This window comes from Micropterus salmoides, unplaced genomic scaffold (assembly GCF_014851395.1).
Source record: "Micropterus salmoides isolate LMB-PRFRI ecotype aquatic unplaced genomic scaffold, ASM1485139v1 Ms_hic_scaffold_9, whole genome shotgun sequence".
In the NCBI taxonomy this organism is placed as follows: Eukaryota; Metazoa; Chordata; class Actinopteri; order Centrarchiformes; family Centrarchidae; genus Micropterus; species Micropterus salmoides.
In genome coordinates this window covers 20,443,131-20,463,279 of record NW_024044681.1, presented here as the reverse complement: position 1 = coordinate 20,463,279, position 20,149 = coordinate 20,443,131, and the positions used below count along the sequence as shown (strand labels likewise).

The 20,149-nt window shown below is 39.9% G+C and overlaps 2 protein-coding genes across 2 annotated transcripts; one reads left to right on the top strand and one right to left on the bottom strand.

Annotated features, from left to right (window-relative positions):
* The first annotated feature begins 4,717 nt into the window (after window positions 1-4,717).
* Window positions 4,718-14,725, top strand: abhd11 (abhydrolase domain containing 11). The gene is made up of 6 exons (XM_038708624.1): window positions 4,718-5,007; window positions 6,695-6,830; window positions 7,223-7,396; window positions 7,628-7,798; window positions 8,554-8,735; window positions 12,617-14,725. The coding sequence occupies exons 1-6, from the start codon at window positions 4,724-4,726 to the stop codon at window positions 12,750-12,752; spliced, it is 1,083 nt and encodes a 360-aa protein (XP_038564552.1). The 5' UTR covers window positions 4,718-4,723; the 3' UTR covers window positions 12,753-14,725.
* A 132-nt stretch (window positions 14,726-14,857) lies between these two features.
* On the bottom strand, window positions 14,858-20,037 carry bicdl2l (bicaudal-D-related protein 2-like). Its single transcript, XM_038708623.1, has 6 exons — window positions 19,290-20,037; window positions 18,578-18,697; window positions 18,328-18,486; window positions 17,845-17,921; window positions 17,584-17,704; window positions 14,858-15,709 (listed from the first exon to the last, which is right to left on the bottom strand). The coding sequence occupies exons 1-6, from the start codon at window positions 19,845-19,847 to the stop codon at window positions 15,359-15,361; spliced, it is 1,386 nt and encodes a 461-aa protein (XP_038564551.1). The 5' UTR covers window positions 19,848-20,037; the 3' UTR covers window positions 14,858-15,358.
* Window positions 20,038-20,149: the final 112 nt, after the last annotated feature.

The window sequence follows — 20,149 nt, the reverse complement described above, 5'->3', positions numbered from 1 at the left end:
AAAGCTACATTACAGACATTTTATTATTTATTACAAAGCTTAAAGGACTCAGAAGAGACTTGATTAGGCAGTACTCCCACACAAGGGACCTTAAATAAATACAAATTTAGTATATATATATATATATATATATATATATATATATATATATATATATATATATGTATAGGATAGCTATTCAGCACCTGAAGCCCAAAATCTACAAATACACAGCAGGTTAAATTATTTTATCTATTAGAGATTATTTTGCTTTCTTGATGAAAATACTTCTCCACCCTCTATTTTGTGTATGCATTTGTAATATATCTTTGCAGTAAATCTTGCACTTTGACATGAGGATACCGCTCCCACTCTGGTCATTTGGAAGGACCATGTTGGCTCATGCTGTTGTCTATCAGAGTCAATCTTTTCCCGCCTCCTAGCACCTGAGACAAAACAAGAACATGATCTGAGCTTCCACAGATAAAGGTTTTAGAAAGCAATATAAAAAAGACAGCACAACGATCTGAGTTTTGACCATGCCCTCCTCTGCAGAGGTCTCCTGTGATTGTTTTGGCGGTGGTATAGACAAATGACATCAGCACGTAGCTCCTTGATGTTGACACCAGGACTGTAGTATATGTACTGTATGTAGTGTGAACGGTCAGAGGGTGGTTGTTGTGCCATGACTTCTGTTTTCTGACTTCTGATACTGTCCCTTTTACGTCTGTTTCCTGTTTGTTATAAATATCAAAACATTTCTCTTCATCATACATTTCCAATATACCTCTAAATAAAGTATAATAATGTAACGGTGAAAGCAGAAGTTAATGTCTCTTGTATCGTAAATCAGCAGACATTTGATTAACAGGGCCGAAACCATGCGAGCACATTCGGCATGAAAATTAAAATTACGCTCCAAGTGGCACATGATAGTATAACAAACCTGACATGCACATTTTCTTGTGTGACAGCAGACAATATCTCTGTAGGCCAATAACACTTTGGTTTATGTGACTTATCTTAACAGAGGGTCTTCAGCTGAAACACAATTTATGATTATATAGTGTAGCTCAGTGGTTCATAAAGTATACTTTGTGTACTTTTGTATAAGTTAAGCTCTTTTGTTTTTGCTAAATAATGATGCACTGGGACATGATCCTACTACTCCTTTTCTTTTTGTAGTTTAAAACCCAGTATGTGTTATATGGTGGCATTATTTATTGGTAAGTCTGTGTAATCTTGTGCGTTGTAGGTATTTTATAATTTCTCCTATTTTTATGGTGCCTTTTTAATATCTGACAACAGACGAAAAGAAGCCTTCTCTTTTCATTTATAGTTTGTTTTGATTAAACAAACTCTCAAATAAACTATTAAAATAAAAATGCATCACACATGTGGGAAAATTTAAACAAGTCAGCTATAAAAGCATCGATGCTTTATTTAATCACTCTGTATAAGAATAATGGTTCAAGTTTTCTGCCGACAGCTCAATCCAAAAACGGATCAAATGCTTCATCTTTACAGATGTTTCTCTTATAGTTAAAAAAAAACTAGAAAAACAAATGTACATGTGCAGGCACTTTGAAAAGAGCAGGTTGAGAACAAAGACTGTGTTCTGTGTGGCATGAAGAAGAGCTGGCGTTAACTTCATTACACAGTAACTCACTCACAGTACTCAGGGATGCAAGGTGTACTTAATTTGTCCATTTTCTAGTTAAACGAAAGAACAAACTTTACTTTAAAACTCAAAGATCAAAAACAAGCCATCACACACTGAAATGACTTTGCTATATTTAATATGAACAACAGGTTTCACCTCTGGCTACTTCAGGTTCACAAAGTGAAATTGCAAAAACACTCACAGGTGTGTTAAATCTGCACTGTGTAGGTCACATGACCAGCAATCCCACTGTCTATTTTTTTCTTTTACATTTTTTGTGTTTTTTCATTTTAATTCATTTAAAATTCTTGTTTTAACTTTAAAGCTGTCTGTCTTGATGATGAGTTGGTTTTCAGTCTTTAATTCTTGTTTGTTTTGTCTCATTTGACCAGTGTTTAGTGAATCTCAGCTTATTGTTTTTGTATAACACTTGGCCTCCGTCCTCTCTTGCATGTATCTATTTATTTTAAAATGGATAAATTGTAGTTTTAAATGTACATTGATATATTGTATGTATTTTACTGTGATATTTCTAATTGTGTGTCTGCCATTGTGGTGCAATTTTCCAACTTGCTGCCATACAGTATCACTTGATATCATTTGAATTGTTTGGAATAAATGCAGTATTTCGAAAAGGTTCATAGCTTAAAAAGGTGACCGTTGAAGAATATTGTTGGGGAAAGTACATTAGCATCAGAAATATCATGCTGGCAGTTTTTATATGCTGTTTAAGGTGATACAATGCACACTCATCTGCCAGTTCTCTTTTCTTTTCTCAGTTGGATTTGAACCATGTCCTCCCCTGGGCTTCTGTCTGCCGTCACTATGGTGACAGCTCACAGCATGCTTTATCCCAGCAGACCCGTCTCCCATAGCAATGAATGTTTGGAGACACAGCAAAGGAGGCCAGATTCTCCAGGCCTTTAGACAGATAGTTTGACTGATATTCCAGTATATGACAGGAGCCACAGATATAAGGACACAAATAAACTGCACTGATCACAAACCAAAGCAGAGTGTTGGTGAGAAAGCAGGACAGGATAGAGAGAGGGATGAAACAGGACATCAAACAGACATATAGTTTACAGCACTGATGTGTACAGTGCGGGATGAAGAGCACCTATAAATACGTTTCCTTGTACCTTAATACCTTGCTTGACCCCTACAGGCGTGTCTGTCTTCTACAAATGTTCCTACAACACAATGAATGACATGATCGTTTACTGTAAGCTCTCATGGGGAGGTGCTGTGGGGAAATGATCTTGTTAGGGGTGAGAAGGTGCATCCTACATTGTGACAGTGTGGCGACACCTAATGGCTCAAAAATACAATGTGTATATTTTTACTTCAGGTTGATGCTTTTTCGCCCTCTTTTGTTGACAAAACTGCAAAGAGCATACACTTAAGACTATGTTTCAGTCACTACAATCATGTTCAACAGGACAGTGAGACAAAAAAATATATTTCAATCCACATGTAAAAAAGAAAGTAGAGAGAAAAGTAAACACAAGTAGTCGTTTTTGATCAACATAAATTACACAAAGAAGAGTATGGGCTTTTTAACCTTTATAGATACTTTGCATGGGAATTCAGCTCATTGTTCTTCCGGTTAATTGATATATAGGCCTATATATAAAACACCCCTCTCACCCCATGTAGGGTGGTACGTGTCATCCTTAAGCTCTGGTCTCCCACCAGAGGCCTTGGAGTTTGAGGGTTCTGCACAGTATCTTAGCTGTTCCTAGGACTGAACTCTTCTGGACAGAGACCTCTGATGTTGTACCTGGAATCTGCTGAAGCCACTTACCCAGTGTGGGGGTCATGGACCCCAGTACTCCGATTGTACTGGCACCACTGTTGCTTTTACTCTCGACATCTTTTCTAGCTCCTCTTTCAGCCCATGGTATTTTTCAAGCTTTTTGAGTTCCTTCTTCTTGATGTTGCTGTGGCTTGGGATTGCCACATCTATCACTGCAGCCTTCTTCTGCTGTTTATCAATCAATACAATGTCTGGTTGGTTAGCAATCACCAGTTTGTCAGTCTGGATCTTGAAGTCCCACAGGATCTTAGCTCGATCATTCTCAACTGCCTTAGGAGGTGTTTTCCATTTTGACCTTGGGACTTCCAGCCCATACTCATGGCAGATGTTCCTGTATACTATGCCAGCTACCTGGTTATGGCGTTCCATGTACGCTGTCCCTGCCTGCATTTTACACCCCGGCGTTGCACAGTCTGCACCTGGGGTCGTGTATAGTGTGGAAGTCCCCAGCCTCTGTTGATCTTGTGCAGAGTGCCTGTTCTTGTGCTTCCATGATAAGTGATTCTGTGCTGTTCTTTAGTCCAGCCTTTTCTAGCCACTGGCTAGTTGTGATATTAGCCACTTCTTCTATTTGTCGGTGGTACATGCCATGCAGCGGCTTGCCTCTCCATGAAGGTTCCTCATCTTCCTTGTCGTCACCCTCAGGTTTCTGCTGCCTGATTTATTCACTAAGCCCTTCATCTTTGGGGTCAGTCTTCCTGATGTACTCCTGGATCTTTGTTGCTTCATCCTGGACAGTGGTCTTGACACTCACTAGCCCTCAGCCTCATTCGCTCCGCTTAGTGTAGTGCTACAGTCTCAGGGTGCTGGATTTGGGGTGAAACCCTCCATGCATTGTGAGGAGATTTTTTGTCTTGGTATCAGTGGCCTCTATCTCCTCCTTTGGCAAGTTTATTATACCAGCAGGCAGGGCTATATGTTGATGGCTCGGATCTTGTTCTTCCAATTCTGCTGACTTTTCAGGACCTGCCTTACTCTTAAAATATGTTATTTACCAATATATTACTTATACTATTTAATTTCTTGAATACATCAGCTTCGACAGATATTTAATTAAATGGGTGGAAATGTGTTCCTGTAGCCTGAGGACAGCTATGTAGGGTCAAATCAAAATATTCATACTAAATGAAATAAATAAGTAGAAGTAGAAATAAATATGTGTTCAATATGTTCATGTTGTTCTTCACGATTAACATTTTTTACGGAACCTGCGAGGCCAAACTCGGGGAACTAACCGCCACTTCTAATGTGCGTCCTACGTCATGACGCACCATCAGCTGTTGACAGACTGTGGCTCCCTTCAATCGCGACCTCCGGAGCTGCTGCTGGTTTATGCACACTCGCTGAATCTACTACTGTCAATGTGGCAGTTTTTAAAAGCACATGCTGTTTGTACACCGCTCGGTAACGGAGCATATGCTGCCATGAGTGCTTTTTGTCGCCTGATCCAGAGAGGGCTGCTGAGCGGCCGGCCATCGTCCCGTTTTTTCCTCGGACAGCAGGACGTGTGCGGGGTGGCTCCCATCCAGACAGCCAGCTCATCCAGGTATCCCTGCTAGCTCCCCGGCTAACTGATGCCCTCTGTCTGCCTGGGCTGGAGTGTGGTGCGCTGGTGCCTGGTGGACATAACAGCCCATTGTTTTTCTTTTAAATCAGCCAGTTATCTCAGCCGTGTGAATTTGTCACCGTGTCGCGTCTTAGCATCTTTATTAACCGTTAACTTTTACACCGTTTACATTTTGAATGACATTCAAATGTCTGGTTAGCAAGAGGGTTAACCTGGCAGTTGAGCTACTATCACTGGTACAAAGAGGATTTTAGAGATGGACTCTCTGTCTTGCTTTATTTTATTCTGTTATATAACGTAACTTTAGCTAACGTTAAATAAAACGGCAGGATCGTGTATAACGTTAAATGACATAAGGTATGCTAACGTTATGCTATATGTATGCTTAGGTTACCGGTTTATTAGGTAACGTTAAGCCCATAGACTGTAAATAAAAAGCCTAGCTAGATAAAAATAATGCTATCTAATACAACACCGCTGTGATAAATATGAATGTTACACTACTCAGTTTTTTGTTTAAACTGGTGTAGAGAAGAATTATTTCGGCTGAATGGATATCATATCGTGTGTTATATTGAGAGGTGTCTAATATTTTGTCCACCACATTTTTATCGAGGGTAGACACATTATTATAAGTATGAAGGTTGGATTTACTAGACTGCATTAGATTAAGCTAGGTGTACCTAGTCAATAAGCAACTGGATTTATATGTATATATGTAACTGTGTGTGCTGAGGAAAAGCTAATGTAACCCAATATATTGTAAAACTAGTTCTCTATCTGTGAAGAGTACAGTGTTCAATTTATCTAGAGATAAGGGACTATTAGATTAGACACCTGTAATGCAGTACAATGCACCACAAACCAAAGGGTGCTTTAAAATCATCATAGACTTTAGTTCTGAAACCATGAATTGATTTATCAGTTGATTGATTGATCATTTAAGTCATATATCAAGCAAATATGCTAAATGTATGCATATTTTGCTGGTTAGTGCTTTTAAAATGTGAGCATTTTGTTTGTTTCTCTGTTTTATATAATTGGAAATTGGTGATCTCTGTGTTTTGGAGTCCTAACTAAGTAATTTGAAGATGCATTTTTTTGTCACATTGTATAAACTGAATAAATAACGGAATAACCAAAATCAAATGAAAAAAGCTTCACAAAGACCCTCTATATCAGTGGTCAGTTAAAATTGTGTCTTCTTCCTGTATACTGTTACATTATACTGTTACATTAACATCTGCTGTGTCAAAGAGCTCAAACATTGTTTTTCTTTTCTTTTAGGCTACAATTTACACACTCACATGACAATAAATGGCAAGTGAAATGTTGTTTGTATAGAAAAAATTACTTAAACTTATAAAAGCAAACATATCCGTATTGTTATCTAATGTTTTACCAGTAGGTGGAAGCAAAACAGTTCTACCGAATTAAGTCACATATCACTGAGGTTCTTCTCTTTGAATAATATCCCCTGATATCCAGTTTGTCTGGGACAGAGGTCAAATTGGAAAAGCAAGTTGAACAAACTGAATCATCATTTCCACTCCCTGAAAGTTTCAACAGATTGCAGAGTTTCATCACTTAGATTTATCACTGCTCCTGTCTCTGTCGTAACGGGGAGATTCTAACTAATCAGCATGGATGTTTTTGTACCCCCCAGCCCAGTCAACTTGACCTACGATGTTTTCGATGGGAAAGGAGAGAGCACTCCCCTTGTGTTCCTCCATGGCCTTTTTGGCAGCAAATCTAACTTCCACTCAATAGCGAAGTCCTTGGTGCAGCGCACAGGCCGAAAGGTAATGCAGCGATGAAGATATCACACCACTATTGTTACATCAAAAACAATTCTTCTTCATGTGTTTGAGTTTGTTCTCAGTAGTCTGACACTGACCCTCTTATAAAAGCAGGCATGGGAACGTACAATCAACCAGTGTGCTGCCAGTCATTTGATACAACCCCTTTAACAATCTGTACCTTTTGTAATAAACAGTTAGATTATCTGCTCTTTGGCTTGCTTAAAGAAACTTTTCACTTCGTGTGCACAATACAGCATTTGTTTGTGCTAACACTCCCCTGACTTGGATCCCCCCCCCAAAAAAAGGAAACGGCTGACAAATCTTTTTTTGGTTTCTGCTCCGTTGCCTCTTTCCCCCGTTCCAAGAGTCCTAACTGTCCTTTGTCCAGTTAGGTGCTGACTGTAGATGCCCGTAACCATGGCAACAGCCCTCACAATTCGGTGTTGACCTATGAAGCGATGACCGGGGATTTGAAACACCTCCTCGCCCAGCTGCACATTGAGAAGTGCGTCCTCATCGGCCACAGCATGGGAGGAAAAACGGCCATGATGACCGCCCTGACGCAGGTTAGCAGTGGAGAAATGTCACCATGAGTTTATCGTGAAGCTACAGTGTCCTCGCTGGATGCCATCTGACCTTTCTCACTGTACCTTCCTATTCTCTGAATAATCCTCCTATTGTGTTCATGCCGCACCTTACTGCCCTGTTTCCATTCTGTCATTGTTTTTTTCCCCAATATCTTTTTGTTTCTCACTTTTCCTTCCTGTTGACCTGAGTCTATCTGTCTCTGTTTGTAGTCTGGTTTAGTGGAGAGGTTGGTGGTAGTGGATATCAGTCCTGCCCAGACCACCACACGCACCAACTTCCGCTATTACATCCAAGCCATGCAGGAGGTGAAGATCTCCAGCGACATCCCACGTTCCACCGCCCGGCGAATGGCTGAGGATCAGCTGCGCCGTTTGGTCAAGGTCAAGAATCCTTTTTAATGTTACACTATTCAGTGTTTTAAAATAGGTTTATGTTTGCTGTTCTTAAATCATTTAAACTTGCGATGTTAGTTTGTCAGCAGTGCACTTTATCTTTCTTGTCAAGTAGATTCCTGTATCTGCTATTAAAACCTGCAATAACTGAAACAAGTTGTGACCACAGCGCATACATATTAGCACTTATTAAAGTTGATATGGCAAATGTGTTAGCAACCAGCTGCCTGTTTACTCACCCAGGGGATACAGAATAATATTTTCATTTATGAGGAGTCGTGTTTTTGGCCATGTGATTAATGTAAGTACGATGTTCACGCTCTTTTAGCTCTTTTTTTGGTCTCTACCAACTCCTGAGGGAAATAGTTTGCTCTTTAGATGGTAAATGCTGAATTATGTTCAATAGCTAGTAGTTAACTTTGTCTGTCTGGAGCATTTTTAGCTGAAAAGAGCTTCCTGCTGAGGTTGAAAATGGCGCCATGAGAGTGGTGAGCCTGAACACAAGACATTAAAGTTGCGGCTTAAAAACAAAAACAACAGTTGTGAAACACACTGCAAAGCCGAGGGATAATTCCACATGGCATCAAGCATCTCCCTTCACATACAAGTAGTCATATGATCTATTGTTAAAATAAACATATTGAGTATAAGTATAACTTCTTTAAAGTCAAACCTATAACCCTAAAAATTAAGTTTGTTTTTAAGTCCGGCGTCTAGTCATAATATGTCCATCCCTCCTACAGGAGCGCTCGGTGCGTCAGTTCCTACTGACTAACCTGGTGGAGCAGAACGGCCACTATGCCTGGAGGGTCAACTTAGATGCCATCTCAGCGCACCTTGAGGACATCATGAGCTTCCCCAGAATTGACAACATCTATGAAGGACCTACACTGTTTTTGGGTGGAGCCAGTTCTGCTTATATCAGGTATAAACACCACAAGCACAGACTACTTATTTCTATAGGGACAGAACACCTTCTCGTTAAATAATCACTGAAATGCTTATCATAGCAATAATAGCCTATGCTTCTTGCAATTTTTGCACTAATGCTAAATGGGATTTTCATTAAAAAAGGCTTTGTATTCGACTATTATCTCTTAGGGAGCTGTATTAGTTACACATGTAAAAACATGAAGCAACAAATTAAGCAAGCGTACTACAGCACTGATTTATGGACAGTTTTGGGCAAGTTACTCTGAAATTGTAATATATTACTAGTCCTACTACTCCTTTAAAAAAGTAATATTAGTACTTTACTGGGGGGGGGGTAATCTAGCTAGCGAGCGAGCGAGCGAGAGGAGGTGCTGCAAGAATATATGTACAGCTCCTCAATCAAATTTGATTTTAAATATGCCTAGTAAAAAAGTAGAAAATTAATATGTGGCGGTCAGCGTTGATATTTATCCAAATTATAGGCTAAATGTGGGAAACACTGCTTTCACTACGACCCCTTTCACCCCTAAACAAAACAGTCTCCCCCAACTTTTTAAATAATATTATATTCATAACAGCAGCAAGGAGTATGTATTTAACAAAGCATATAGCCTAGGCCTAACGTTTCTTAACTCAACCAACTCAACAAAAAAATAAAGCTAGTAAATCCCAACTTTTGAACAGCTGTTTTTCTGCACATGTAGACTATTTATAAGAGCAGTATTCAGGATTTTTACAAAACGTTACATTAACGCCAATCTCACCAGACGAGTCCAGGCATCAGTGGCAGCAGCTGCCATAGTTTCTTTCTGTAAGTTTCACATTGCTGCGCTGCTTCTGCAGATGCTTCCATAAATTAAATGTAGAATTGTTCGTGGTTGAAAGCTTTTTGCCGGTCACAGAAAGTTTACAATAGACGGCAATATTGTTTGCATCTTAGACTGTGAGACAATAATGGCAGTAGCTACTTACAGCTGTGGAAAGAGCGCCTCTCTCCTCGTTCTCCTTTCTTCCTTTAGTTTTTGGCTATCAGCTGACATGAACAACAAAGTCCAGTGCTGCTGAGCTGCCGCACAGTCGTGCATTCACGTCAAGGATGGTGCATTCAGTACAGTAATTAACTGTAATAATATTACCATTTTAGAAAAGTAATTAGTTACACTACTAGTTACTGGGAAAAGTAATATTATTACAGTAATGTCCAACATTGTTTATGGGTAATTGAAATTAAACTGCGAAAATATAATACAATAACAAAGAAAATGAAAAGTAACATACTGTGTAATTCAAAATGGAAAGCAGAAAATAAAAATACTGCTGAGAAAACACACTAGTAAATATTCAATTGCTACTTATTAACCATTATTATTTTAATAAACATTTCAAGATTGATTAACTGTGGTATTTTTTGTGTAATTTATCAACTGTAATATTCTTGGACTAATGCTGTAGTATCAATAAAATGTATCTGTTTCACTCATCATCAAATTAGACAAACTAATATATCACCAATTTGTATAATGATAAGATCCTGAACATCATCCACTGATATGTCTATGGATCAGTCAGATCTTCTACAGACACACAGACAAACAAACATCACGTTATACTGTGTGGAAATAGTACGGAGAGGGAATGACATGCAACAAAACTCCCCAGCTGGACTTGATCCAAGGGTGTTGCAATTGCCCCCCCCCCCCTTAAAGGTGGTCTAAGCGATTCTAATCCAATACACGTATTTTTGTCAAAAAATGTCTTCTCAGGGTCCGTCAGCTGTCTGTTCTGTGTGTGCACTGAAATAAAATCTGGTAACAACAGTATGCTAACCCACAACTTAGCTAATGTTAGTTACATTACTTGGTGTTTGTTCTATATCACAGTGGTTGTCATGTTGCTGGATTTCTCCAGAATCACTTACTCCACCTTTAAGAATCTGATTTGATATTCATTATTATTTAAATACAGGTGAAACTTGAAAACTTTGCATATTGTGTAAAAGTTCATTTATTTCAGTAATTCAACTTAAAAGGTGAAACTAATATATTATATACACTCATTACATGCAAAGTGAGATATTTCAAGCCTTTATTTGATATAATTTCGATGATTATGGTTTACAGCTTGTGAAAACACCAAATTCAAAATCTCAGAAAATTAGAATATTGTGAAAAGGTTCAGTATTGTAGGCTCAGAGTGTCACACTCTAATCAGCTAATTCATCCAAAACACCTGCAAAGGGTTCCTGAGCCTTTAATTGGTCTCTCAGTCTGGTTCAGTGGAATTCACAATCATGGGGAAGACTGCTCACCTGACAGTTGTGCAGAAAACCATCATTGACACCCTCCACAAAGAGGTTGGATGTTCTTAAAGTGCTGTATCAAGGCACATTAATAGAAAGTTAAGTGGAAGGGAAAAGTGTGGAAGAAAAAGGTGCACAAGCAGCAGGGATGACCGTAGCCTGGAGAGGATTGTCAGGAAAAGGCCATTCAAATGTGTGGGGGAGCTTCACAAGGAGTGGACTGAGGCTGGAGTTACTGCATCAAGAGCCACCGCACACAGACGGGTCCTGGACATGGGCTTCAATCATCGTATTCCTCTTGTCAAGCCGCTCCTGAACAACAAACAATGTCAGAAGCGTCTTACCTGGGCTAAAGGAAAAAAAAGAGCTGCTCTGTTTCTCAGTGGTCCAAAGTCCTCTTTTCTGATGAGAGCAAATTTTGCATCTCATTTGGAAACCAAGGTCCTAGAGTCTGGAGGAAGAATGGAGAGGCACACAATCCAAGATGCTTGAAGTCCAGTGTGAAGTTTCCACAGTCTGTATTGGTTTGGGGAGCCATGTCATCTGCTGGTGTTGGTCCACTGTGCTTTATTAAGTCCAGAGTCAGCACAGCCGTCTACCAGGACATTTTAGAGCACTTTATGCTTCCTTCAGCAGATGAGCTTTATGGAGATGCTGACTTCATTTTCCAGCAGGACTTGGCACCTGCCCACACTGCCAAAAGTACCAAAACCTGGTTCAATGACCATGGGATTACTGTGCTTGATTGGCCAGCAAATTCGCCTGACCTGAACCCCATAGAGAATCTATGGGGTTGAAGGACATGAGATAAAAGACATGAGACCGAACAATGCAGAAGAGCTTAATGCCACTATTGAAGCATCCTGGTCTTCCATAACACCTCAGCAGTGCCACAGGCTGATAGCATCCATGCCACGCCGCACTGAGGCAGTAATTCATGCAAAAGGGGCCCAAACCAAGTACTGAGTACATATGCATGATTATACTTTTCAGAGGGCTGACATTTCTGTATTTAAAACCTTTTTTTCTTTTTTTCTTTTTTTTTTTCTTTTTTAATTGATTTCATGTAATCAAATTTTCTGAGATTTTAAATTTGGGGTTTTCATAAGCTGTACCCAATAATCATCGAAATTATATCAAATAAAGGCTTGAAATATCTCACTTTGCATGTAATGAGTCTATATAATATATTAGTTTCACCTTTTATGTTGAATTACTGAAATTAATGAACTTTTGCAGGATATGCTAATTTTTCGAGTTTCACCTCATACATACATACATACACATATATATATATATATATATATATATATATATATATATATATATAATTACTGTAAACACATGAAATAAGTAGAAAATACAAATTTAAATAAATGTACCAGTTAAATCGATAAAACTATCTCAACACCCCTTATACCATGCTTGATCTCTCTTCATTTACATTTATTGTATACAGTGGCAACTTCTTCCTGTTTACTGTTCGTCTTCCTTCCATCTCTTTCGCCTTTGCACCACCCTGTTTAACCTGATATTCTCATTCCTCCTTCTCCGTGTCTTCACTCCTGATCCAGTTCCGAGGATTACCCAGAAATCCAGAGGCTGTTCCCTAATGCTGACATCCAGTACATCCCAGATGCGAGCCATTGGATCCACGCAGACAAACCTTTAGACTTCATCAGCTCCATCAGCTCCTTCCTTCAGTCCTAGCTGCCTCCTGCCCACGCCTCAGAACTTTTTTTATGCTCAGCACCTCTGTGCATCCCATCGATGAAAATGAAGGTTAGAATTCAGCAGCTTCAGCAAGAGCAAGTGGAGCCATATGATGCTAAAACACAATGGACCAAACTCACCCTTTCACAGCAGTTGGTTCTTATCCTTCAAACAAATGTAATGTAGTGTAGTGAAGGTGAACTCTTCTTTTGTTTAGTCTCTCTGCCATATAGCTAGTGTGTGTTTTCATTGATTTTTAGACTGGTCAGTAGAAAATAGCAATGAAAATATCTCCAGTTTAACATAACAGGGCTGTCTTGGAGGTGATGTACTAATCCAAAGAAACTCTCATTTGCACAGTGCTTTCTTTATGTTGAAACATTTATGCCAGTATAACAGAAAAAGTGGCTTTAGGCCAAGTGCAATCTAGAGCTGAAGTGGACCGGTAGGAAGATAGTTGGATGTGAAGGTTTTGACAGCACTGGAATGAAACAAATACTGTATATGTGAGAAGCTCTTCTTGGAGAGAAGTGAAGAATGTGCGAAGCAAAAAGTGTTTCTTTGCAGGAGGAGGTTTGATATGTGTCAGGAGGTTGGTGCTCTGCAAAGAGGCTGGACTGCAGACTTTATGCGCAGAGATGGTTTGTTGTAGAAACTTATTTTAATGTTGATAATAGTGAGATATATATATATATATATATGTATAGATATATAGATATTCAATTTTGGTCCTTTATTTCTCACGTCCTTTTCTCTGTGTGTCAGAGATAAATATTTACAGGACGGTTACAACTCAAGGTCATTGAGAATGCTGGCTATATTTTTATGCCAACATAATCCACTATGAAAACCAAGCTGAAACACGCAATTGCAGTATTGCCACAATCTGTTTCCTGAATATCTCAGGTTACAACTGGATATGCTAATTATTGTACACTTAATACTCTTCTTCTGTCTGTCTGGCAGTAAGCCGTGGTAATGTTGTTGTGTCTTTGTATTTGGTCAGTCCAATCACTGTTTTAATGAAACGTGTTAGAGATTTATTATCTGTATCTCACTTATCTTTACAAAGCTGTAAGGGGTATCTCTCAAATATATGCTGCAACAATGTATGTTGTGATCGAATTGTAATAGTGTCAATATCATTTCTGTTTCCATGGGTTTGAACAGTACAGTCCACAGTAGTGAAACTGCCATCTGGATGAATGAGCAGGGTGTTGTGAATTTGTATGTGCCTCTTTTGTCGAGAGCTCCTTTTCCATTTCTGTAAAACTTGATAAAAAAAAAACATTTAAAAAAAGCTTTTGTTCTACAATATTGACTAGCATACTTTAGATTGGCAGCTGGGTTGCCAGTTCTATCTGACTTTTCTAACAGTGAAGCCTAACCGATGCGGGTGTATCCCTTCATGGCACTAGATGTTTACTACAATCAATGTTTTATGTTCGTTTGATGTGAATACAGAAGTCTTAAAGGCTTCAAATTACCAGAATTAAGTTTAGCGAAACTGTCTTTGTTTTATTCTTTTTAATAAAGGTCCAGTTAGAGGAAAAGCACCCCCCCTTCAAGCACAGGAGTTGTCTTGTTACACAATATGAATAGATGTTGGGGGGGTGTTTCAGATTCTGTAGTCTTGCAGTAGGGCAAGAATGGGGAGCCCTGTGTCAACAATATAGAAATGTGAATTTATTCACTCACATAGAAAGGTTGAAGACTGTAATCATCTCTTCAGGATTGTATATTGTTTCACTATGAGCATGCCTTTTCTCTTGTCCTCAGATGTAAATTTGCTGTGCTACATACGTCTCAGTTTGTTGAACATGTTGCCACAATGGTGGCACTCATTCTAGATACTGCCGTATATACATTTTAAATGTGTGCAAAGATGCATATAGGAGTGGATTATATATTATTGAAATGTACAAACTAATTAATATTATACAATAAAATGGCAAAAATCTGCGACAAAGTTTATACTCTTTTTCTTTTCAATGTTGAAAGTGTAACATGCCCAAAGTGCAGACACTGGACGATCTAAAGTGACGTAGTGACACTGTCTCAAAATAAACTGCAGTCTGACTGGGCAAGAGATTTGAAGGCACTTTTGGAGGAGAATTTAATTTATTTACAACATGACAATAATATTCAGGAAATTAAGTGTAAGTTATTCAAGTGTTACAGTGTTAAAAAATGTATATGGCTTATTCATAATCAGTTGTTTCATATGTAAAGTGACACTAGTCGGAGATACAAAGCACGTTTTCCCAAGAATATATCAAAGATGTTTTTAGACAGATACAAAATACTCTGCTTGGAACATTTTTCTTCTACAACAAAGTTCAATTACCTCGTTACAAAGTCCAGAATCTATGATTATGTAAATCTTGCTAAATGCTGGACACAAAATGTCTCCTAATTCAAAGAAAAATCTGTTTCCTAAGCACTGTGTGTGCATTGGAGCTGTAAGTTACATCATTCTGCACAGTGAAGATCAAACAACCAAGTGACAAGAAAACACATTTGAGTGGGGGGGACTTTAAATAGTTAAACATGAGAGTTTGGCATCAGAATGAATGTACTCGAAGTGCAAATGCATCACTGTTTCAATCGAGTGATACGACTTGGAAGCCATCGTTGGCCCTGTCAAACTCTGAATCCTGTCCTGCAGCATCCTGGTCTCTCTTGCCCATCCTCAGCTTGTCCCTCCAGTTGCGTTGGGTGCCGGCAGAAGGAGGCGGGCTTGGAGTCGAGGCAGAACCAGCCGATTTGGGTATAAAGATTTGGTTTGAGTTGGTTGTGTGAGAGATGGATGTACAAAAAAGGGTGTTGGACTGCCGCTGGACGAGTGGTTTGTTTCTCCTCAGGAGGCCCATGCCTCGGGAGGGCTTCCTCTGGGCCTGCTCTGCCTGCTGCTGGATCTGCAGCTGTTGGTGGAGGATCAGCTGAATGTCCTCCTGAGGCAAGGAAAACAAACAGGCTGTCAGAGCACAATATCTGTAATTTCAAATCTGGGATTGGTGACAGGAAATGTGAGAAAGAGGGACAAGTTAAATGTGACCCATCCACCAATGTGACCCATCCACCTTTGTGTCCCTGAGCAAGACACTTAACCCCTAGTTGCTCCAGAGGCGTGCGACCTCTGACATGTATAGCAATTGTAAGTCGCTTTGGATAAAAGCGTCAGCTAAAATGAATAAATGTAAATGATAAACCATACTTTAAACCTGTGAAAGTGTGATCTATGTTACATTTGTCTGTCATGTGGCTGCTTTCAGAGCAATGTTCACTGAGCACCATTGGTGAAAAGGGACTATACAACAATTAGTAGGAGAGGAAGGGTGGTCAGAAAAGGGGGATGGTCATTTACACCTTTTATCAAACACAGAGGACAACAAACCTGTCAGTTTCAGGGTTTCATTTTTCACATCACCTGATGACCAACACGTCAATTATGAAAACATTGATACTTATGAATGATGGATAATAGTGCTTCAATGTAATATTGTAATGTAAAAATTAAAAAGTTAAATGTGTCATATTAAGTTGGCCTATATGATAATTAAAGTTTAGTCTTTTATTTAGTCTATGTTTATTCAAAAATGAGTGGCTGGAATATTCATAATGTCATTTTGCCTTAAAGATTTGGAAATAGCTAAATCCACAAATTTTTTGCGCTTTGCCTCTTTCTTTGCCCAAAGAACACACTTAACTTCTACACTCCTCCCCACCCTAATAATTTCTTTACAGTCCCCAAACTTAACCTGCCAGATCACTGAAATTGAAAACAAAGGGACCATCTATAGAGGAAAAAAGAAATTGCCCCCCACTGTGTGACCTACAAACTGTCTGAAGGCACAAGTAGAGGAGAGTCTACAAATTGAACCGTTATTAAATATCCATGGAACTGATGATAGTTGTAAACATAATAGAATCAAACTTTTTTTCTTTTTATTTTAACATCATACCCATAATTTACAGAAAAAGGTTTCACCAATATACTTTTTTTAATGATGATACTAACATTTTGGTATTTAAGCTTCAAATTGCCAAAACCTTATGCAAATTGCCAAAACCCAATGTGGATCTTTCAGATCAATTTGTGAAGTACCTATGATCTCGTTCCACATTTTATTGCGTGCGATGCAGGTCTTGGTCTTGACTCGGTCTCGCCCTCCCTCAGTCTTGGTCTCGACTGCTCTCAGCCCCTAAAAGTCTTGGTCTTGTCTCGATAAACTCTGGTCTTGGTTTGGGCAGTCTTGACTACAACACTACTATTTACCCCTAAAATCTGAATTGTCAATTACAAAAGAAAAAAATCTGTGCGGCTGGAATTTAGACCATCACTGCACACTGGGACTTGTCTTTACAGTAGTTGAGGTGTATTTCGAGTGTACAACTGAAGCAGACACTGCAGCTTAGTTTCAGTTTAACGCTGCAGGGAGCCAGGCGCTCACGAGACACACATGTGACTGAGACCAAAACACTGGCAGGAGACCGGCTGGCAGTTAACGCCTGCATACACCCCATGTGCTGAATGTAATGTGTGCAGATTTTAATTGTAGTTTGTTTTGCGTGTGTTTTACAACTGAACACTTTCAGGGCTCTGTAAGGACAGGTCTGTAGATAACATTAATTATGAGTGTGTTTACTTTTGTGTGTGGGTTTCCAGTCACGTGTTAAAATTTCCACACTGTCTGATATTCTCCATGTGATTCTTTTATATTTTATTCTTATTTGTTCAGCGATTACACCTTTCCCTTTCCACATTGTTGATGGGGTTGGGGTTTTTTTTGGTCTCTGTTAAACATTAAACTTGTCTCAGGTTTACCTTGCAGGCCTCGAGCTCCAGCGACAGCTCCAGTCGTTTCTGTACGGCCTCAAGCAGCTGGTTGTTCAGCATCATCATCTCGGTTTTACTCCGCAGCAGCTCGGACTCCATCGCTTTCTTCCTGCACAGCGGAACAGAGAGAATGACACGTTCCTCAAAATAGATTGACGTCTCTCAGCTTCCTATTTTTCCCCCCACTTCAATCTTGATTCATTTGTTATTTAGAGGAGGTGACTGTGTACATCATGTGTGTGTACTCACTTCTCTATGGCTTCATCTCTGTCTCGGAGTGCCTGCTGAAGAATAAAGCTGTCCTCTGCTCTTTTTTCAGATTTCACCTTTTGAATGAACAAGGGAGGCCAGTTATTATTTGTCACAACTCTTCCTTGCATTTAACCTCACTGACTTCACTCTCTCACACATACAGTGCATACCAGAAAGATCACTAATACTGCCACGTGTGAACTTGTCAGGCCACATAGCACCTTGGTAAAGGAATTAATGATCTTTTCAGGTATGCAATGAGGAAGGTGCTTCATCAGGAGGTCACGGGTGTGTCTTTTATAATTTGCAAGTGAAAGTGTCTTCAAGTGATCAAGATCAGTACTTGTGTCAAGTTAATAAAGTCATATTTTAGATTGAAATCGTAGATTAAAACTTTTAGCAAACATTCTTTTAACAGATTACAGGGATATGATTAAGGGTGAGGAGCTTTATTTGAGTGCATGTGGGTGTTGCCTTTACCTGTTTGGTCTGGCTGAATGCCAGTGTCCGGGCCGCATTCTGCAGCTGGGCCAGGGCAGCGTCCAGGCGGTTTTCCCCATGAGAGGGTTCAGGTGGGGAGGACTCTGGGTCTGTCAGCGGGTGCAGTAGCCGCAGAACGGACAGGACCTCCTCTGTGGTCTTGGATAGAAATGAACAGAGAGAAATCATGGTGATCCTACAGAGTCTCGCCAATGTATAGCACGTCTCGGTACTTGTGTGCAACCTTTACCCTCTCTCTGTCTTGGCTCCATCCCTGTCCTTCTCTGCTCTCCTGCAATTTGTCCACCTGGGCCTTAAGCCTGATACTTCGTCTCCGAGACAGCTCCACCTCTCTGCGCACTTCCTTGAGCTGCAAACAATAAATGTTACATCAGTATATTTTAACAACCACATTTTGCTGTGTCGATAGTTGTAAGCCCGCACACAGGAAGCACTATCTTGTGACATTTTCGCACAATGTCAATAGAAACTGGTAATCTAAATTCCTGGTTGAAACTGTCAACAAGAAATCCAGTTGTACCAGCTGAGATGTAATCAGCACTTACGAACACTGCAAATACAAATGAACTCATTCATTGAAACACACTCAGACACAAAGATAACTAAAGTAATGAAAGCTATTAACATAAAGTGTGAGGTACAAAACATTGTCCACCAATATTGTTTCCATTTTTACACCACTCATAGCCACAAATTAAGACTTGATTTCTTGGTGTTGCTTTGAACATTTCATTTTGTGTCTTTGTAAATGTTTGGTTTACTCCTGGGTAACAGCTGAGGCTGTGTCCTCCCTGTATAACAGGTTTTGTTGTTTGACAAGCCACTTTGTAGCAAAACAGATGGAAATTCATGCTCTGTTAAAAGATTTATATATTTTTTCACCGCACCAACAATCTCTCTCTCATTTTAAACATACAGACATATAAATATTGTTATCCTACCGTCTCTGAGACGTGTCCCAGTGTCCGGCGTCTGCAGAGCGGCCTGCCGCTCCTGACCAGGTCTGGTAAAGTCCTGTCTGTGTAGCTCCTCTGGAAGGAGCTCCCACCTTCATCGGCTGCCGACTCTGAGGAATCACCTGCCTCCGCTGAGTTCAGCTCACCAGGAATGTCTTTCTCCTCAGACGGTGAGGTGCTGCCGTCTTTGTCAGCCAGCTCCTCTTCACCCACATCTTTCAAATTTAATTCAGGGATGAGGGATGAGTTGTTAAAAGGCAGCAAATCAACACAGTTTCCTTCGTCTATGCCATCAGAGACCAAATCCTCCTGCTCTGCATTGTCGTCAAGTTCCCTTGGATCTTCTGGTTCTGTTGTGGTCATAGAGACCTTTGGTTTTAGTTCTGTTGACATAACCGTCGGTCGGTAAGATGGAGATTGACTCCTGAGCGAGCCCCACTGCCTGTCCTCCAGTCTGTTCAGAGAGGAGTAGAGTTGATCACTGCTGGTGATTCGAGGTCTCAGCATCTCGTTGAGGGCTGAGAAAGACTTAGAGTAGTCCATGACCAGCTTGGTAGAAGTCACAGGCAGAAGTACAATCAATTAAACCATCTGAAGACACTGTCAGGCAGGAGGACAGAAAAACAAGGAGGAGGGAGGGTGACAGAATGTCTCCAAACTGGTTTTTCCTGAACTGTCTGCGTCTTCAAAGGGACACGACATGACACGATTTCATGTCACTGGAGGCTGTGGCTTCATGTGGCCCGTCAGAGTTTTCTTCCTCCTTTTCAGTTGCCACACAACCACATGACGTGCAAACATGCCACAGCTGCTGTGGAACAAAGGGGGGAGGGCTTATATGCTTC